This window comes from Malurus melanocephalus, unplaced genomic scaffold (genome assembly GCF_030028575.1).
Source record: "Malurus melanocephalus ecotype Western Australia unplaced genomic scaffold, MMel_1.1 scaffold_28, whole genome shotgun sequence".
NCBI classification, from domain to species: domain Eukaryota; kingdom Metazoa; phylum Chordata; class Aves; order Passeriformes; family Maluridae; genus Malurus; species Malurus melanocephalus.
In genome coordinates this window covers 1,464,789-1,485,458 of record NW_026623260.1, presented here as the reverse complement: position 1 = coordinate 1,485,458, position 20,670 = coordinate 1,464,789, and the positions used below count along the sequence as shown (strand labels likewise).

The 20,670-nt window shown below is 41.2% G+C and overlaps 1 protein-coding gene across 3 annotated transcripts in view; it reads left to right on the top strand.

The window, feature by feature from the left end:
* Window positions 1-18,838, top strand: part of AKR1A1 (aldo-keto reductase family 1 member A1) — a 20,061-nt gene extending 1,223 nt beyond the window's left edge. Inside the window, exons 1-9 of one of the 3 annotated variants that reach the window (XM_057390569.1) lie at window positions 112-260; window positions 2,358-2,453; window positions 7,463-7,582; window positions 9,325-9,476; window positions 11,572-11,767; window positions 12,364-12,563; window positions 13,595-13,667; window positions 14,593-14,679; window positions 18,288-18,838. In XM_057390569.1, the coding sequence (XP_057246552.1) occupies window positions 2,364-2,453; window positions 7,463-7,582; window positions 9,325-9,476; window positions 11,572-11,767; window positions 12,364-12,563; window positions 13,595-13,667; window positions 14,593-14,679; window positions 18,288-18,353 (984 nt within the window). In that variant the 5' untranslated portion in view covers window positions 112-260; window positions 2,358-2,363 and the 3' untranslated portion in view covers window positions 18,354-18,838. Of the gene's footprint in view, window positions 1-111; window positions 261-1,662; window positions 1,775-2,357; window positions 2,454-7,462; window positions 7,583-9,324; window positions 9,477-11,571; window positions 11,768-12,363; window positions 12,564-13,594; window positions 13,668-14,592; window positions 14,680-18,287 lie in introns of those variants that run through there. The other 2 variants (XM_057390570.1, XM_057390571.1) reach the window with 2 other exon arrangements.
* The last annotated feature ends 1,832 nt before the right edge of the window (window positions 18,839-20,670 follow it).

Sequence of the window (20,670 nt, the reverse complement as noted above, 5' to 3'; positions counted from 1 at the left end):
TTGCGGGCCCCAGCCCCGGGTTGCGGCGGAAGCGGAAGGGCCGGGCAGCACAAGCAGCGGCAGCAGCGAGCGGTCGGTGCCAGCGGTGAGTGCGGGAGCGCGGCTGAGGCTGTGGGGTTTGTGGGGCCGCCTTATCGCCCCCATGGCCCCCGCACCGGGCGGGCCCGCCCTGCGCCGCCGCGATAAGGGGCAGTGGGCGCGCTCCGCGCCTCTGGGGGAGCCAAAGCGCTGAGGGGTTGCCCTGATCTGTGCAGCAGAAGGTGCTTCAGTAGCAGCCACTTAAGTGTTGCTCTTACGTGCCTATTTGCATATCTATACATATTAATGTGATGTATAGCTATGGGTGTTTTACTGCTGGAAGGCTTCTTGCTTTAGGTTAAAAATGAGTTGTAGYTATGGCTTGATGCACGGGTGTAGTTTGTTCTTGTTATTGATGCATCCTCTAAGCCTTACACTGTCTTTGAATTACTTACTTTGAGCTACATTTATTATGCGAATATGGGTGTAGGCTGGTGATGTTAACCATCATAACCACATCTTACTTGTCCAGAATTAGTTTGCTTTTATGTTTGTTTTAGTCTCTGCGCTTCTAAGAAGAGGCTTCGAGCTTTTTAATGAACTGAGTAATTATGGCTAACATTATAAATGTGGTTCTCCAAATCTCCTGCTTTAGGGAAGAGTCTGTGTGGAAAGTGTTAATTAATATATTTTCTTCCATTCTGTTTGTCATTCTGATGTGTTCATTCTTCTAGAGGTTGTAGTTCAGATTTCCCTGCAGTGTTAATATACAATATTAGATGAAGCAAGATGGTTCTTAAAAATTTGCTGATGCTAGTTATTGATTAAACCTGTACCTTGTCTTCTGGTCTGAACTCTTACCTTTAAGATGATTGCATAACATGGTTGCATAAAGCATATGGTCTTTGTCTTATTTGTATTATAGGCCAAAGTGCCTATAATATAAAGCCTGAAGTTTGTTGTTTYGTTGGATGATGTAAGAAAATGTCTTTACTTAGGCAACTAAATTTAGCACATTTGCATGTAGCTGGCTACAAAATGGCTATGCAAGCTCAGAGAAGAGAATATTATTGGCACCATCATTCTGCCTTCTCTGACCTCCTACCCCAATAAAACAGATGTACACCCACAGTTTGCTTCACCAGTGATTGTCTTCAGCACCAATATCTGGACTTAGCTCAGTGCAAATCCAGAGCTATTGGTTTGGTGTAATTATTACATTGCATCAGGGGGTGCTGGCCCATTACAATCCTGATAAGAAAGGTACTCAAAGTATCATCTCAAATGCTGTTTATAGAGCTAGCCCTATAAAGAATGAGGACAGTGGTGRTAGTCATGCATCCCTTCAGGTTCTGGGAGCCCCAAGTTCTGCAGCGTTGAGCAGACCTCGCACAATGTGCAGACCCTGTCTGCAGGGTTACCCTGTTTTAGTCACTTGAACTGCAAGGTATTCTTTTACGAGAAAACACCTCTATTCATCACTTCTACTGTCAAACAGAAAGGATGCTTGCAGGAGAACTTTCTGCCTTTTTAGATAAAGGAAGGACACATAGGTGGCATAATTGCAGGTACAAAGTGTGAGCTGCCTGCAGACTCCCCTGTCACAGGTTGCTGCTGAGCTTATCCTGCAGCTTGTGCAGCCCACAGCACAAGGCTGTGCATGAAGTGCAGCTCAAGACAAGCCTAAACCTACTGAGGTTGACTGTTCCAGGGATCCTCAGCTCCTTGTCCAGGAGGAGTGGACAGTGGCCTTCAGGTCAGGATCACTCCAACTGCTCTTGTATGTCTCTCTAAAAAACAAGTGTGCTGTTTGCTGTCTACTGTTAAATCTACAAAAGTTTGGCTTGRGAAGTTAAGCAAGAAGTTGAAAGTATAAACTCTGTGTGAACACATCCATCAGCTGGGACCTAATTATCTGAGGAAAATGACAAGAACACTGAGAARGCAGAACTATTTTTGGACAGGGCTGTACGAATGCTCTACTTTGAAAGCATCTATTCCTCCTACATATTCAGATATTCAACCAACATTGCRTGCTTCTACTCTTGGTTATTTTTGTTGTTGTTTTTTCTTAAACAAGTAACATTAATGATTTTGGATGTGGCAGAACTTGGGAAGTAACTTCCTCAGCTTCTGCTGAAATCAGCTGGCCAGCTTTGGAGCTTATCCTGAGTGCAGTTTTTTTAAACTGTTTGAGCAGAAACATAGATTGTGAGGATGTTGGAACACACTGTAAGCCCTTCCTTTTTGATAAAAAAACTTTGCTGTTGTGAGCAGAAAACGCAAATTATTGCAACTTACAGAGTTCTGCAAAACTGTTTTTTCTTTTTATTCTCTAGGCAAAAATGTCTGCAACATGCGACTTCATTACACTCCACACTGGGCAGAAGATGCCTCTCGTGGGACTGGGAACTTGGAAAAGTGACCGTGGCCAAGTAAGCAGGGGACAATAGGATATGGTGCTCTCAACTAGTGTGTGATTTGTCCACCTTGTCTTGAAGATCCCAGATCTGAGGCCTGGATCCTTTGCTTGAGCGCTCTAGTCTTGAGTCCACTGAAGTGAGTGGAATTGGAATGTATGCATATGTGAATTTGCATGACTATGGCAGCAGATCCTTCCACAAAGGRAGATCCCTTCAGAATTGTTAACCCTGCCCTCAGGCAGTGGTGCTCTGGGACCTAAACCCAGAAAGACACCAATGAATGCTATTGCTATAATATAGTGCCAGGATCTTCCACTGTGAGTCCTCAAGCTGCCAGTCTGACCAGACACCCCTCTGGCTTAGTCTGATGACTCAGGAGAATGCATTATTTTGGGAGACAGGARCTCAAGTTGTTCTTGTAATAAGTCCTGTTCCAGCAGCCAGCCAATGGTTAGCAGGAAAACAAAGAAATTGCTTGGGTCAGCCTGCCTGTAGAATAAGACGACTCATGTATCATAAGCCATTCATTCTGCTTGTGAATKCAGTGAATTGGCAAACACCACTCTTGGAAACAATTCTGTGTGTTACTACAAACAGTGTTACTACAAACAGTCTGTGGGAATGTTTGCATGCTCTGCGGTGTGCCTGCTATTGTAATGCTTCTTGCCCTTGTCTGTCTTTTCTCTTTCATTTAGTTAAAAGATACCTGATTTGGGAAGAAATTGTATGTACTTCCTGTGAAAGGCAATGCCCACTGCTTGGTGAAATTCCTAGCTGGTATTCAAAGAATTGTGAAATCACAGAATGGTTTGGGTTGGAAGAAATGCTAAAGACAGTGTAGTTCCAACCCCCTTCCGTAGACCAGGTTGCTGAGAGGTCAATCCACCCTGACCTTAAACATTTCCAGGGATGGGGCATCCACAGTCTCTCTGGATTATGCACACCACTGTATGTCTGTGCAGAAAATTGCTATTTCACTGCTATTCTTGTTTGAGCTTCATGGTTTTTGGAGTATGTTGGATGACATTGTGCTCACAACTCAGAGGGAAAGTTAAAACCCTTCTCAAGACATGTTATTCTCTTGTGCCAGCTAGAGGAAAAAATGGGAAACAAGCTATGAAAATTAAATCTATTCAGAGCCATTTTACTGAGCATTTTCCTATCCAAACAGCTGTCAGGACAGTGGATCAGTTTGGAACAGAAATTGTACTAATGTGGAAGCTGAATTGGTGTGAAAGCTCAGTCAACCTCTTAAATGAGGAAAAGGGTGAATGTGCAGCTTTGCCACTTAAAACATCAACTGTCGGCTGAATTAAGTTTATTAACGTGCACAAACTTAATGGATTAATTTCTGTGCACTCAAAGCAGTTAAATGTGCTTTGTCTAAAGCAAATGTCTGAAACTAAATAAACAAAATATGAATGTGTTGTTTATTCTGTGAACTAATTGTTGTGAGAAAAGTGTGGCCTTAGAAAGGAACCGGGACAGATCTATTTGTGCATAATTTATACCTAATTCAGTTGGATTTTGCCATAATCAGTAGTGCTACTGGCAGCTGAACCCCACACAGGATCCAGCCATCTTCTCTGGGTTTCCTTGGAAGTGATTGGTAGTCACTTTGGAATATCTGCTGTTTTCAAAGATTCACTTGTAGAATGTACAAGTAGAAAGCAAAATCTAGGAAGTGCAGTGAAAAGGGCCAGAGTTACAGAAATTGCTGCTATTCCTATGGAATAAATAAWTTTCTGCTTATCACTTTTGAAAATTCAGGGGCATAGCAGCAATTTGGAAGTGTCCAGATGATTTATCCTCAAAAGGGCGTGATCTAGTTCAGGGATAATAATTGGTGTTATGAATTAAAGAGCAGAACCAAAAAAGCCAGAGAAGCAGAAGAATTAGTATGGTTTAAATTTAGTCTAGTTGTTTTCCAAGTAGAGGCTATTTATCAAAAGCTCTTTTGTTCAAAGGCTGCATTAGAAGCAAGTGTGGAAATGGATGGCTTTTAAATTATTTCGAGTAAATATTTTGTAGATTGTAATTCTTTCCCTTGCCAAGCTTGGGTAATTTCTTTATTACTGCTGTTACTGTTCCTGATTGTGAACAAGCTGACCTTGTAGACAGATCTTAGCAGTCCAGTACAARGGTGTCATTGCAGCCCTAGCTTCCTAGTTACTAAGAACAGGGGGAAAATAATTGGATCTAAACCCATTTCAAAAGACTATAGGATTTTATAGGATTGACACTGTGTAGAATAGTAGGATGTTTTGTGCTTTACATGATCAAATGTAAARAAGAGAAGAGAAATTTGTTTTGCATGTTTCCATAGGAATATGATGGAAGGCTGTTGAATGGAAAGGAGCACAGTACAGAAGTTTATGAGCTGGCAGCATGAATGAGTTCAAAGGAAAATCCATTCAGACAGGAGCTTCAAGAATATCAGCAGCCAGGCTTTTTGATATTGCAGCTGGATTATCTTTAATCCTTTAATGCTTTGTTCTCTTCTCTCAAGTGAGCCATGCTTTCAACRTGGAGCATTGAACCCCACCTGATGAGCAGCCTAACCTGCAGTGGCAGAGGCTGGTTCTATGGGAGAGGGAGACACAGGGCTTGAGGAAGTTGTATTTCTGTGTGAAACTTGGGAAAAGCTGAAGAGGAAATGTGCACCTCAGAAAACCAGTCAGACAGGGTGTCTTGTGACAGGATTGCAGCTTTTGGGGGAGAAGTTCTTGAAGTTTGTTAGATGATCTAGAGAATCCTGGTTAAGGGCACAAAAAAAATTCACTACTGTTAAGGAAGGGACTTGAATTCAACATTTGAAGGATAAGAGGCAAGCCCCTTTATTTTAGGGTTGTGATGAAAGGGGGAAGCACCTACAATTGTGTGTTCAAGAGAGGTTAGAGAGAAACTGTGCTGGCACTTTGCAAATGTGCAAAAAGCCTTCACAAAGGACAAGTTGTGGATTTCATGTCTGGGAGGAATGAGATGKGGCATCAGGGTCAACTTTGTGAGTCAACCAAAAGACTTTGAGTGTAAAGATTTCGAAGTATTGGAATAGACTGTCACAAGAAGACTTGTGACAAATGTATGTAGGAGTGGTCTGGATTTACTTGGCCCTGCTGTGGGCCATGAGGATAGACTGGATGATATCTCAAAGTCCTTTCACATCCACTTTTAGTTAGACCTAACTTTTTAGTTCTGTGGTGATGTATTGGTGAGTCACTCTCRAGCTGTGTGACTCAACTTGCCTAATCCAAAGTGAACTCACTAAATTCAAGAATAAATGGAAAGTTTAAAGGATCCTTTRGCTGTTGTTGCTTCACAACACCAAATATCCAGAGATATATGAATCTTCAACTGATTCTGTTGTGGGGCTTTTTTTTTTCCTGTCCCCTACCATGAAATGTATATACTTGTCTGAAATTAATCTTAAAATACAAAACTTCTGTTTTAAACAAGTACTTTCCTTAAACTTACATCTATATGTTATTATTTTCCCCTCCAAATATGCCTTTTTTCCCACATTTCCTCTTGATTGTTTTCTGTTTCACGTGGAACAGTTCACATTGAAATGTCTTAGTAAGTTGAGAGTAGTTTACACAACTACAGATTTTTTTCTCAGATCCAAACGTTATTGAAATTACCAGTCTCAGTTTTTCAGTGCTAGAAATTTATSGAAGTGTGCTGAAAAAAAATACAGCCTCTTGTTGATCATTTTGCAGAGACATGTTTKGAGTGCTTTATCTCTGGTTTTCTGYGAGTGGTGCCTACTTTAATTTATGGTAAACTTTGTGCCTGTTTGATTCAAAAGAAGCATTAATCTGTTAAAGGAAATAGGGGRTTCCAGACATTTGAACATTGCTGTTTTCCCTTTCCTGTCCCTCTCCACAACTCTCACTTTCTGGAGGATAGATAGTGAGTCTTAAAAACCTTTACTATATCTCAAGTAACTTCAGAATTACCTTGCCCTTGACTTTTTAGTGACYTGAGAAATGTCTTTGTCAGGTGAAACAAGGACTATAAGTACCATCCTGCTAGAGAAAGGAACATTYACTGCTGTAATARAAGTGCTTTGTCACCCTGGCTAAGGGAAACTGGAGCTACATTCCAGTTTTCCTCTCAAAATGCCAAAGAATGCAKTCAGAATATCCTGTGTCTGCTTTTACTGCACTTCTTGACAAGAAAAACAAATTAAATCCACCAGTAGGAGAGAGATCTCATACTTKATTCCCTGTTGCCTTTCTTTAACATCTAAAAGCAGGACTGTACACATCTTTACTTGGCATTACTGATTTTGTCAGCTTTAAATTTGAAAATGCTGGTACTTTGATTAAGTTGAAAGAAATTAGTCTCTGTCTAGCRTTTGTGGAGAGTGAGTTGGCAACATCTTCATTGTCAGCAAAGTGGCAAGCAAAATGTGAAGTTGTGAGCATCATCGGGAGTGTCCCAGTAGTATGACTTTCATTGTGCAATCAGTAAGAATGAGACAAGAAAGAAAGATGTTCCATAAAAGAGCATTGTGTGGGTAATTAAGGTGTGAGTGGCTGAACAAAACCAAAACTGTGGTGATTCTGGAGTTAGAAGCCAGGTTCTTACCTTACTGGGCAGGAGAAAATATATTTCAGGTTTGTCTGATATTCGTTTGTCACTTAGGTCAGAAAGTTTGTCTTCCTATGCTATGACTGATTTGAAAACTGCTTCTTAAAGCTCATTTTTATATGTAAGAAAAGTGTGACAACCATATGGCTACGAGTGAGGATTTGTTCTGTCTGGTGCATTCTTGCATACTGGTCCTGTGTGCTTGATCCATTTTCTTGTTCCACTTGGAGAGTCTGCCAGCAGTTGCTCTTCTTCCCAAAGAGTACCAGAGACTCTGGATCCTCCTGTTTGAATCTCCTGACCTTATGCAGGTCTGTGTTTTTTTGGGAGGCATTCCTCACTGAGTCTCTTAGAGTTTTTTAACTTTCCCCCAGTGCCATGTCCCTTTTCAGTGCGTGTATAGGGCAGTGTGTCTCTGGTTGCAGGTGAAGGAGGCAGTGAAACACGCCCTCAGCGTGGGCTATCGCCACATCGACTGCGCGGCTGCCTACAGCAACGAAGCCGAGATCGGRGAGGCCTTCCAGGAATGTGTTGGGCCCAACAAGGTAAAAACMCAGGAGCTGCCCTGCTGGCTGTGTGCTGTGCCAAAACTTACAGCTGTGACCTGTGAMGTTAACATTTGTGGCTTTTCCTGCTGGTTTGCCCCAGCTGTTTGCTATTTATCAGGGAGAGGCATGAAAGAGGGCTTTCTCTCCTCTTGAAACTCTCCTGGCTGTCACGGGAAGAAAAGATTGTCAGGGATATTTGGATGGGAGCTACAGAAAAYGCCTCTTCTGTTATTGTTGTTTTTCCCTTCCTGCCCCTTTTACCCTCACAAAGTATCCCAGTTTGAGTATTTTGGGGTTCCCAGAATCAGTAGTTAAAATGTAAAATATTTGCTATGATTTATATGAAAAGTTACTCTGACTTTCCAATCTAGCATGCAATGGTGGGTAGCCACAGCAAATTTGATTCTTTTGTTATTGATAAAACATCAACTGTACATTTTTTTGTTATAGATAAAATATGAGTGAGTAAATGTGGTGATTTTGAAATTTTTTAAACAGTGATTGCATGTGAAGGGTTCATAACTGTGGCTCCAGAGTCTGCACCAGAGAGTCTGAGGCCTAAGTATAAAGTAATGTGACAGGCATTCCTATGGATGAGCTGAGGTGGAATCTTAAATTTATTCCCTAAAGGGGCCAAAAGGATTACCTGTACAGCCTCACAGTCCATGGAAAGAAAGTTTTTATGTTCTTTCTTTGCTGCTGCGCTTGGCTTTAGGGMAGTCTCTTTGTTATGTAATATGCTTGAGAGAGGCAGTTTTCAGCTTGCCCCAGGGATTCCTCCCTAATAGAGATAGTACCTAACAAAGGGAAGCAGAGGCCTTTTGTTCAGTTCATATTAACTAGATAACTTAGAACTAGAATTTGAACTATTTTAAAAATAATTTTAAAATCTGTTCCTTTTAAGCACAACATCCTATGTGAAACATGGAAATAATTGAATGGTTGGAACAGAGAAACTGAGGAATTAATCATTCCAAATTCTTTAAAATATAGACTTGAGTGAAATTTTGTCAGATGTAAGACAGTGAGAAGCATCCTTTCTAATGGAATTCTCTGCTCCAGTTTGTCCAGTGTGATCTCCTTTTTGTGTTTTATACTTTCTAGATAACCAATTCCCCATTGTTTTATTTCTGGTTCTTATCCTTCCAATACAGGGTACAGGGCTCACAATTCTTAGTGTGTTCCTTCCACAGCCTAGAAACTCAAATGCAGAGGTTTGGGGAATCTTCTGTTTATTTTCCCATGCTCTTTCCACAAGAGGTTGGTTTATAGCACKTGATGAGTAAAGTAAGTTAACTGGTTGGGGCTGGAATATGTGCATTGTTGAACAGAAATTTTAAAATTTACATATGAATAAGTTGAGTAGTCTTTCTTTTGGCCACATCACACTTAGTGGCTTTAACCCTTGAATTGGAAGGTTTAGAAGAGTGTGTACATGGAAAGGATTGTTTTGTTTGTCAGAACTTCTAAAGTATTGTTCTAATAAATTGCTAAAGTATTTGATATACTTTAGGGCTTGCCATTGTGTGTATTTCTCTGGCTTTTCTCCATCCAGTATATTTTTGAAAGGTTTAATTTATAGGTTCCATATGTTATCTTTAAAAAAAAAACAAAACAGACAAACAAAACAAACCACAAAACTTCAGTTATTCTCTATGTTTTAAAACTAATTGGSGAATTATTGCAATTCTTCTTCTGAACTTGCTCCAGAATATCATGCTTTCCTTYCTTTCTCAAAGGTTATTAAAAGGGAGGACCTGTTTGTAACATCAAAGCTCTGGAATACCAAACACCACCCAGAAGATGTAGAGCCAGCACTAAGGAAAACACTTGGAGATATGAAACTGGATTACCTGGACCTGTACCTCATGCACTGGCCTCATGCCTTTGAGTAAGTTCTAGATGGAAAGGGCACAGAATGCAGAAACACAGGTTTTACATAACTGGCTCATGTTATATCCTGAGGACCTTCTTTCTGAGCTGTGAATTTCTTCCTGTTTATGCTGCCTGCAAGGTGKTTTTTTGGTGTTCAAAGTTTAAAATAGTCTAGTGTCTTCATCTGGGCCTTGGGGAAGTATGGCAGCTATTCTTGGCTCTGCCATTGGCCTACATGATAACCCCRAGGAGATCCCAAAACTGCTTTGTGCCTTGGTTGTACTGATCCATAAAATGTGAATGAAGTGCTTCATAAAGACAATATTTTTCATTTATTGTTATTTACTGTGGAATGGACAACCACATGCAGCATTGTGGTGGTATCTGTATGAGGAGGAAGTGAAATGACKTCACATGACACTCATTGCAGTAATTCCACGATTTGAGGAAATAAGAGACAAGAATGTTTTCCAGTTAAGTGCTAAATGCACTTACCCTACAATCCCATGAGAAGCACAGTTCCATACTCTATTTCCTTATAGATGTGGAAGCAGTTGTTCCCTCAACCAACTGCAAGCAGCAAAAAGGCAGGGGGAATAAATCTCCTGACCAGATGTTTGCATGGAGTCTTTACTCAAGCCCTGTCAATTTAAGGAGCCTCTGTTATGCAAATCAGAGAATGTTTCTTCTACTTCTAATCGTATAAGCTGAATTTTACAAGTGTCAAACATAATGATAAGATAAAAGATGCTCAAAGTATAAATATATTCCTCAGCATAACAGAATGAGGAAGTGTTTTTAACTACAACTGGTCTAGAGGAAGAGCTGTTAAAAATTCCCCCTGTTGTGCAACAGGTTTGCTTTTCATTTGCTTGAAAAAAACACTCCATCAAACATTGCTTTGATAATGACACATAACACAAATAATGATTTATGTTTAGATACTAATAATATTTAAATTTAAATGATGTGACACTGTTGACAAAACTGATAGTCTATAGAGCAGTTTTATTTCTTTTCTCATTGAAAACTGTATATTGTACAGTTTTCCATTATTTTCTACTTAACTGTTTTAATGCATGCTTATCTATAACGCCTGTTGCATTTGGAATCTTACTAAAAAAGAATGTTATTTACACAGAAATTAAAACAGACTTTCAGAGAAAAATTACAGTGCCTCTAGGTCTTGAAAATGGCTCTCATTTAATACAGTGCCCTTGACATAGGAGGCCGCTCTTCAGTCTTGGGAGCTCATAAAGCTTTCAGAGTTATTTTTGATTCTAGATTTATCAGTAACATGAAGAACCATCTCCCCTTGTCCCCAAGTACTGCCATTTCTCACACCATTCACTGCTTAGCTAGAGCAGGGTAAGAGTCTGTACATGCTAACCTAGCAGATGAGAATCTGTGGTGATCATGGAGCAGTGCTCTTCCAGTGGGATTGTTTGTACCCTTCCAAGCATGGACTGCTCAGTGACCAGGGGTCATAGCCAAACTTTGGCTGTGGTGGTGTCGCCTGGTACAACCAGGTACTCTGTGTCTATTTGCCTGASTTATTTTTGTTTTGTTTTTTAATGTGTTGGTATGAACAATTGGAAGGAAACACAACCAACCTATAAGCAACATGTACATGTAAGACCTCTGTGAGGATYTGTGCTTATATTGAGTACTGATACATCTACAGAATCCAGAGGGAGTAGGAAGSCCAGTGTCCTTTGAATGCTGTTTGCCCTACTCAGCTCTTAAAACCAGATCCCTTTGGTAGCAACTCAAAGCCACCCTCTGAGTTGCTGCTCCCRAAATCAGCTGTTTTATTGGGATCAAAGTGTGCAAAGAGCCGGGCTGTGTGTACAGTAGTTTATCTGTAGTCGCTGCTGTATAGGTAAGTACTTCAAAGTGCTGGATAACAACTTTACATAGGAAAGATTGTCTTGTGTAATGACTGCTTACAGGTTGAGTCATGTAATGGAATTGAACAGACAGATTGATTGTACTCTGCCCTTTTGATTATGTATAGACTTTTAAGAATACTTTGAGAAAGGTATTTTTAGTGAAGAACTAACATAATATAAAGTGATATATGTACTTATACTTCACCTTTGATCCTGTAGACGAGGGGACAATCTCTTCCCAAAGAATCCTGATAACACRATGCGTTATGATTACATTGATTACAAGGATACCTGGAAGGCTATGGAGAAACTGGTGGAAAAAGGTCTTGTGAAAGCCATTGGGCTGTCAAACTTCAACAGTCGTCAGATAGATGATGTACTAAAAGTGGCTACTGTGAAACCAGCTGTGCTCCAGGTAAGATGAATAAAGGAGACAAATACCTTTCCTATTTGTCCATAAGAGTGAAGAATTTGCAAACCAATGTTATGTGTTTAGCACAACAGGTGCAACTTCATATTTTCAGGGAAGAATATAGCCAGCTCTGAAGGAGCATGCACACAGAGGCTGTAGATTAATTTATTGGGAAGGAGGCCTACATCCATATTCTGTGAGCATTTATTTATGTCTGCTTAGTTGAACATTGTGGAAAAGTTCATCTTCYCTGTAAGGAACAATTTAGTCTGTAAGGAAAGATTGTGAGGGAGTATTGAATTCCTACTGCAGAGAAGTTCCTTGCTTGTGGGATGATCTGTTTGGTACCGAGGGCAAGTTCAGCATCAAGCTTAGGTGATCTGTTCTCTATTTCCTGTAAACTTAGCCTACCAGACACTTCTTTCTCCTGGTAGTGACTTGAGTTACTAAGCTTAACTTAAACCTTATCTTCATAAGGTTTTCTGGAATCTGCAATGAGCTCCTGTGATATATTTGGCTTTCCTGGTCTTGACTTTGCATTTCTTCCATTTTATGTTGATATGTGTTCTGTAGTCAGTCATTGTGGGTTATTTTAATAGGTGGAATGTCATCCTTACCTAGCTCAGAACGAGCTGATTGCTCACTGCCAGAAACGAGGACTGGTGGTCACTGCCTACAGTCCCCTTGGCTCTCCGGATCGCATGTGGAAACACCCAGATGAGCCTGTGCTTCTAGAGGAACCTGGGGTCAAAAAAATTGCAGAAAAATACAGCAAGTCACCTGCACAGATCATCCTCAGGTACAGAACAACTGTGAGAGAGATGGGGTTTGGGACCCAACTTTCAATAAAGCAAAACATACAAGCTAGAAGGAGTCCACTTAAAGTGTGTGCTCTTCCACATCGGGGAGGGGTTAAAATCACRAGGACTGCGAAAAGCAAACCCCACTTGGTGCTTGTTTGACAAAGCTGGTAGAATTGGTCCTGCCTTAGGGCAGGTAGATTAGATCAGAAGGGTCCGTTCAGATCTGTCTGGGACAGTTCCATGTACAGTTCCCATGTCTCGAACAGTACCTTTTCTGCTGGCAAATAGCAGTAGGACAATTAAGGCAGCAATGTACCGTGTCAGAGAGCTGTCAACTGAATTTGTGAGTGGCCAATGTCTTGAAGTCTCTAATGCTTGCTGCTGCACTCAGGTGGGCACCCAGGAAGAGGGGCTGAGGAAAAACCTACCTCCTTTGCACTGAAGAGCTGTTTGTTGTTTTGTTTTTATATAGCCAGCTACTACTGGGAAACAAGGTGATTGAGTGATCCCCAGAATGTGATCAGCACCTTGTAAAGTAAAGTTGGATTTCTATCCTTATTTTTCTCAACTGGCTTTGTATCCTTCAGTATCACTACCAGAGTCTTAGTCAATAGCAAAGTTACTCAGACAGCTGAACATGCTCAAGATTTTGTGCTCAAGCCACTAGACAGRCTCTTCAGGGGTCTGGGTTTTCATCTAATTTCTGAGTTGTCMGGTTAGAAGTTGCTTTAAATACCTACGTATGTTTTTCTGACTGTTTCTTGGGTTTTCAGCTTAAAACACATGAGACCTGGATGCTTGCTCCAAGGSATGCTCATCTTCCCCTCTCTGATTAACTCAGGGGTTACTGTTTYGCTTGGGCTTGGACACACCAGGCCCTAATACAATATACAGCTGTGCCATGCCTCCTCTGGGGATTTTTATTTCACAGAAGTGGCATCTTTGCTGCCACAGATYATTACTCAAGCAAAATAAATACTTATTATTCTTGGACTGCACACACCAAGTTTCCCTCCTCCTCTTGCAGATGGCAAGTGCAGCGTAAAGTGGTTGTCATTCCCAAGAGTGTCACTCCTGCTCGCATTCAGCAGAATCTCCAGGTAAGCTGAAATGGAGGAAAGGAGTTTCAGCAATGCCCTTTTCATGTATATAATTGCTATACTGCCCTACAATTTGCAGAGCAGCAAGCTGAGGCACATGGTTCRTACTTGTTCATCAATGTATGCACATGTTGGGGAGGGAGGGTAAAGATCTTTTTGAAAACAAACTATGGGTTTTAAGCAACTCAGTATGTGCAGATGTTCACATGCACAGTCTTGTTATCAGWAGGTAAAGAATGTACTTTGTAGAGGTCTAAATGAAAAATCTGTACTTAAATTTTTTTGAGACATATATTTATTGAAATAGGGAATSTTCTAATTATGCTCAGTGATTCTTACTTATGAGTAATAGTTACTCTATCCTGCAAGGGAGGGCTGGTGACTATTTCTGCAGCAAACTGCCATTCTAGTGATGCAGAAGGAATAAGTGTGGTTCACTTCTGCCCTGAAGTGAGATTTGGGAAATTATTTGAAAACTCTTGATTTTAAATAAWCTTGAGGAATGTTTCTGAATTACCTTCTGGGATCTTTTTTCATAAGGATTGGCTGGTTACATACTTGTTTTTAAGTTAGGAGTTGTTTTTGTAACTGTTACTTCCAGTAATCAGAATTCTCCTGTGTCATGTGCTGCTAGAAATCTCGAGAAATTCCCATAAATTCCACAGTCACTTGAGGTTTAGATCTATATGGAAACAGAATATTTATTGAATAGGCAGCACTTACTGTGAGGAACAGTTGCACTGTTTTCTATCTTGGTGGCAGAGCACTATGCAGTACCAGTGTAAACTTAGAGCTGGCAGATGTGTGAACACTCAGACTTTAAGCCTTTGCTTTAGAGTTTAATTGCAACTTCATATTTAAAAGCAGACGACAGACTGATAGCAACCTGTGGTTATTGAAWAAAGCCTCTGGCTTTTGTTCTCAGGTATTTGATTTCAGCCTGACAGAAGAGGAGATGAGCCACATTGGAGCCCTGAACAAAAACTGGCGTTACATCGTACCAATGATTACGGTAAATTTCTCGTGTTTCTAATAGTTTTCATTATGTGCATATGGCCACCACTCTTTTTTTACACTTTTGATTTTTTTAGTGTTCCCATCAGAACTACTTACTCATAAGAACTCTGCATTTTCTTAGGGTATCTGAGATGAAAAGCTGGGTACAGAAAAGGCAACTTATTGAAAACTTTTGTCTTTSATTTTGGACAGGGGGGATCCTCTCTTGAGTTCCCATTACTGAGTCATCTGTGGGTCTTTAATTCAGAGTTCCATCTTACTTCAAACCTCACCAGACCCTGTTGATTTGTTCTTCTCAAGTTCAAGCAGGCTAAAGTCCATGGCATTCCTCCAGAAGTATTCCTTGATCCAGCTGTCACTGTCTACTTTGTACCATAAACCTCTAAGATCAGTGAAGATTCAGGGTGCTGCTGGTTATCCACATCCATTATGGAAGTCATATCTGAGAATTTCTCCCCTCCCCTCCACTGCCTTTCCCCCGTTCAGAATCTGTTGTAATGACCTTCCTCCAAAGTCAGGAGTTTGGATTAGGTGTTGTATTTTTCTTTCCAAATCCATTTGCTGTGGCATCTTTTAGCATCAGTAATTTACCATGTCACACAAACCCTTTCCTTGTGTGCTAGCAGATGCCAGTTTGTTTTTAGAGAAACTAGTACACTGTAAGTGTTGAAGTTCTCTTGGTCTTTCTTTTACTATATTGGGTGACCTAAACTTGTTCTTTTTCCCTCATTGCAAAAGAAAAGACMGTGCCTTGTTGTTTCCTGTCTTTGTAGTGTTTCTCACCTCTTCTTGTCTGCTTCTGACTGTGCAAGGGAGAGCTGTTGCCATTCTCTGCCTCACTGGCCAGGATATGGCAACTGTAGTGAGTTGCTGTAGTTGTGCTATAATGAATCTGAAGTGCTTCATCCCTTCTCTGCCATACAGTAAATCTCAGGAAATTTGGGAGCTGTCAAGCATAGCCTGGCCTCTTCAGCACTTTGCCTGTAAATTATCCTTCAATAGTGGCTGGTTGGCTATATGAATTCCTTGGGGAAAGCTTTTCTCAGGATTTATCATTGTGGGTTTTTTTGAATACTTGGGAGTATAGCAGTGACCAACCTGAGTTAGAAAAGAGAAGCTGAATGTGTGGTGAGTATGTGTCTCATACTCATACCCTCATCAAGGGTAGATACATGTTACAGCTTTCACTGTTGGTCATGTTTACATGASCCTCAAGGCCATCCTTTTAACTATGTATGTGTGCACAAAGATAAACCCCCACATCCCTGCAGCCAAAACTCTCTGTGTTTCTGGATGAGGAGTCAGTACACCAGACAACAAGCTTAGCTGCTGATCTGTGTGAGTGGTGTAGTGACAAGCACACCTGCTGCTGACAATATGTTTCTTTCAAGTGTTTTGCTACTCATGCTGCAAACAAAGTTGTTTTATTAATGAAACTGCAAAACACATTAAAATGTAGCCTGCTTGAATAAGCCAGGGATAATTCATTGTGCTTTTATTACCTGGGAGACCTGATYAGATCACAGGGATTCACAAAGGAGAGATGAAATACAGTTCAAAGTGGCAGCCCATCCAGCTTGAGAAAGGGTGAGTGTGATGCAGCTGGGCTTCAAAGATATTGCCATATTGTCAGATAACAAGACAGGAGGAAGCAAGATGAGGAGAGTTAAATCACGACTCTATAGCTCTAAGATCTCTAGTGGAACCTTTTGTCTCCTGCCCATCCCTTCTGGGCTTATTGGAAATAATTTCCATCGACTGTGAATTAAAATTCCTGTCTAACCTTTCATGCCTATCTCCTCTATGAATCTGACTTAATGTCTGGATTCCAAAGTGCAATATGGCAGTGACATGAGAGCTCCTATCACAACTGAACTGATGAGACAGTTCTTCCTTGCTTTACTTCATTGATCTATAGCCACAAATTCTTATGATTGTGCCACTCTCTTCCTCTTTGTGTTTTGTTTAAAACCTGAGGGGAGGCTGTTACATTGTATATAGACAATTAAAGTTGCTTTATACTTTCTGAGTGTTCATGATCTGGATAGAGGTTGGAAATTACCTTGCACCACTCTGAAATCCAAATTTTTGGAAACACATAATTGGCCAAGGAGTATCCTTAGGTGAAACTTCAATGACAGACAAGCCAGGAGAGGAATGTGGTGAGCACTTCATGATCTATTTTTGATAGTTAGCTAACTGTTGACCTGCAGGTGTGTTCACTGTGATTKTATCCCCCCTCTCCTTGTCTCAAATTCCTGGAGTAGACTGGAATCAGTGATGTGAAACATTGCTTCTGGCAGCTGCTGTCTTGTCCTGCTGTGAACAAGAATGCTTGCCTGTGTGGAGAAATATGCAGGGGGATGGAACTGGGGAGGAGAAAGTGARGAATAGGAATTCTAGGAAGATGAGGAGGCTGTTGGCTCTCAAGAGAACTTGAGGAAATCTGAAGCTACTGTGGCACTTCTGTCTACAGTCTTACAGATTGCCTTTAGCTGACAGCTTCATTTCAGGTTTATTTTATTTTAATGGTAGCATTAGTCAAATGTTACACCGTAACATCTTGGTTCTGTGCTCTGCAGTGCCCCCAGGTGACTAATTTCATTTAAACAGGTCATTTCCAGGAATTCCATTCGTTTTGAAATGCAGGTTTTCTATTCAAAGCTAATGGGGCATTTGCTAGTGAATACTTGGTTTGAAARTCCCAGTGATTTCCTCTGCACCCATACCATTTTGATTGATCTCTAACATCACATTTATATGGTTAAAAGTCAATGATTTCTCTGACATAACTTTTACTCAGACAATAGTTGTTTAACAGAAGTTTTAGATAAGTAATGCTTGCTTAACACCTGGAGAGGTGTGTGCTCTGGGCCAGTGCTGAAGCCAGACTTCCCCAAACATTACAGATGAGGTTTTATCTCAGCATCTCGGAAGTTGGGGGTGTTGCAATGGACSTGGTGCAATTAGAAATGCGACTTGTGTATCTGAATGCTTCAAGGTGGGATGTAGGAACTGAGACTTCTGCATGGCCACGTTTGGTTATGGGCGATCCTGAGCCTGTGATTATCTGTGAATATTGATTTCAGTGCTCCCATTTTACTGCTGGATAAGCTGGTCTTTTGTGGMAATGTTGCTAAAAGGAGTTCAGTGACACTATTAATGCTTCAGCATATGACCCTGAACAAGCCTCTCAATGTGTTTTATCTTATCCATCTCCAAAATTGGCAGCCCAGCAATTCTCTATCCTGGAAACATGGACAAAGGCTCCAGCTCCAGTAAAGTGTTCTGAAGTGTGCATGTTACAACATTTTCTCAATAACAGCTACAAGGCAAAAGGCTTTTAACTATTCTTAATCTAATTCTTCAAGTCTCTGCAGCTTGAAAGACTCTTGCTCTAGGCTACAGCAGTCTGTATTTTCTTTCAAGAAATGTTAAGAGGACTTAAGAGTAGAGGGAGGAACTCTTGTTTAAGCTGAAAAATATACTCCCAGATGTTTGGAATACAAAGATTTAAATATCTAAACCATGGAGAAATTGAAACTGAGAGTAAGAATGGATTTTACCTTTCTGACTTTAGATTCTGTCTTGTTTTCTTCACAGGTGGACGGAAAGCTGGTTGCCAGAGATGCTGGACACCCCCACTACCCCTTCAATGACCCCTACTAACTACTAGAAGATATGATGTCAAAGTAACACATTCCTCTGCGTGCCCTTCCACAAAGTAATTGTTGCCACAATTTGTCAWAAGCACGGTCCAAATTGAAACATTTCTTTCAAGCTGGTTTTTCCCACAATGTACTTTAAATCTRTCTTCTTCCTGGAGATCCTGTAACTTCTGTGCCAAAGTTTGTGGATTTATTACAATGACTGCAAGCTGGCTCCTGGAAGCATCAGATCTTTTGGAGATTAGATAAAGAGTGATGGAGTCTAAATCAAATTCCAAGCATATCGTTATCAGACTAGGGCATTACTTGGTAATTACTTTAGTCACTAATGTGAAACAGTTTAAARCTTTAGTTACTACCACGTTGAGGGAAAGAAAAGAGAGAAGGAATGGAAGTTTTTTAAGGCTAAAGAATTGCKCAGCCATCAACTTTGATATCTTTATTAGTAATTTTTTACACAGGTAATAAAGTGAAATGTGGTTTATAGACATAGTGCCACGGTAGCATTCATTAAACCCCAAGTAATGCAGCTACACCCAGTGCTTTTATCCACTTCATAGTACTTGTGGGACTTAATTCTCAATTTTCTCTTTGTTTTAATTTGCCTGTAGATTTGAGCAGAATGAGAGCAGACCCTGGAGCAGGCCTTTAGGGCAGTCCTCTCTCTCGTTTGTTACAGTGCTGGGTTTCAGCTCTGACAGTAGYCATGATACTCCTATCATAAAAGACACAAGAACTTTCCAGCAATTCTTGCAGAAAAACATCCTGCTTTTCCCATGAAATGTCCAGTGTTTCTYTACCAAAGATGTCCATTTCGAGTTCTGGAAGGTCACAGAATTGGTTCCTGTACAGTATAAGCGAAGACCTTTCAGCGTCCCTCTGTTTTAATGTTGCATTTTTGACTGCTGCCAAAATTGTCTTYGGTTAATGCTTGGGAGATCTGCTCCTGCTGTACCACTGAACTGCTGGTAACACAGGCTGAGTTATTTGCCTTTTATGTCTCTGTGTTCCCCCTAACAGGGACTAATTTGCTGAGTGCTGATGCACCCTTGAGCAGGACTGGAACTCCAGCTCTAAGCACAGTTTTGTTTCAGTCTYTTCATGAATTGCCTGGTGATCTGAGCAAAAAGGGATGAGGTGTTAGYACCTACCTGTGCTCTGGCGGTGATSCCTTCTGTGGCCTTAGCAACACCAACACTTTATTTTGGTCCTCTCTACATGTTAAATAGGATTAATTTTTCCCATAGCAGTAGCAAACAGAAAAATAATCTTATATATTCAAATAGTTCAAAAGTTAGAGAATTAGACACTTTAATTTGGCTAACCTCATTTACAGTAGGTCTGTAGTAGATCTGTGTATTCATCCTGAGTGTAATGCCTTCTCAGGTCATTCCTGCCCTGGGCCTCACAGTGTGCAGCTGAACTGCAAAAAAAAAGAGTGACACCTATTTATCACTCCTTGTAATCTGCAGGCAAAATTGAAGGAACTTCTGTTCCTTGGTAAAATGTTTCCTAATTCCTGATGAATTTGCCTCAGTGGAGGAAGCCATTGCACCTCCTTTAGGATTCTTTACTAGCCTGGACGTTTTCTCCTAAGGAAAATTGAATTCCTGTTGTTTTTTATTATTGTTCAAATCAAACACGCTGACAATTGAATATTGTTTTTGTTGCAATCATTAGGGAAGCAATTGTACTTTAAAGGCACTCTGACTGCAGTCATCCTGCCAAGTACAGTGGCTTTTCTTGCTTGTTTCACTTGCATGTTTGCTTCTCTTAAATAAATTCTTTACTCATTGTATGACTKGGAGACTTTTTTCCCCCTCTTATGTCAAGGCCCCAATTAACTTTGTACAGTTATGTCTCCAAGCAAGAGTAGTGAAGTGGGCTGGGAGCATTCCCAAGAAAAGCAGTTGATTCCCTAGTTCTGTAAACCCCACGCTTCCTCGCTCTACTACTGAAGGGAGGAACAGAGCTGGGTTGAAGCTGGAGAACTTTTACCTTGAAATAGCAGAGCCTGGAGGTCTCGATGCTGAACCGTGCTGTGCACAGGGCAGCGGCTACATCAGCCCTAGGTGCTCGGGTGTATGTGCCGGTGGAGAGCCGAGCGTCTGTGTGGGCTGGGCCGAAGCCCGGGCCTGCTCGCTTGGAAGAGGCCGCGGGTGGATGCAGAGCCCGGGCCGGGGCGCCAGAGCCTCCCGGGCCCTCGGGCTGGGGCTGAGGGGCTCCGGCGTGAGGGAGCGGGACTGCACCTCCCGGCATGCCCCGCGGGACYCCGCCTCCTTCACCGGCACTACACTTCCCAGCGCGCCCCGCGTGGC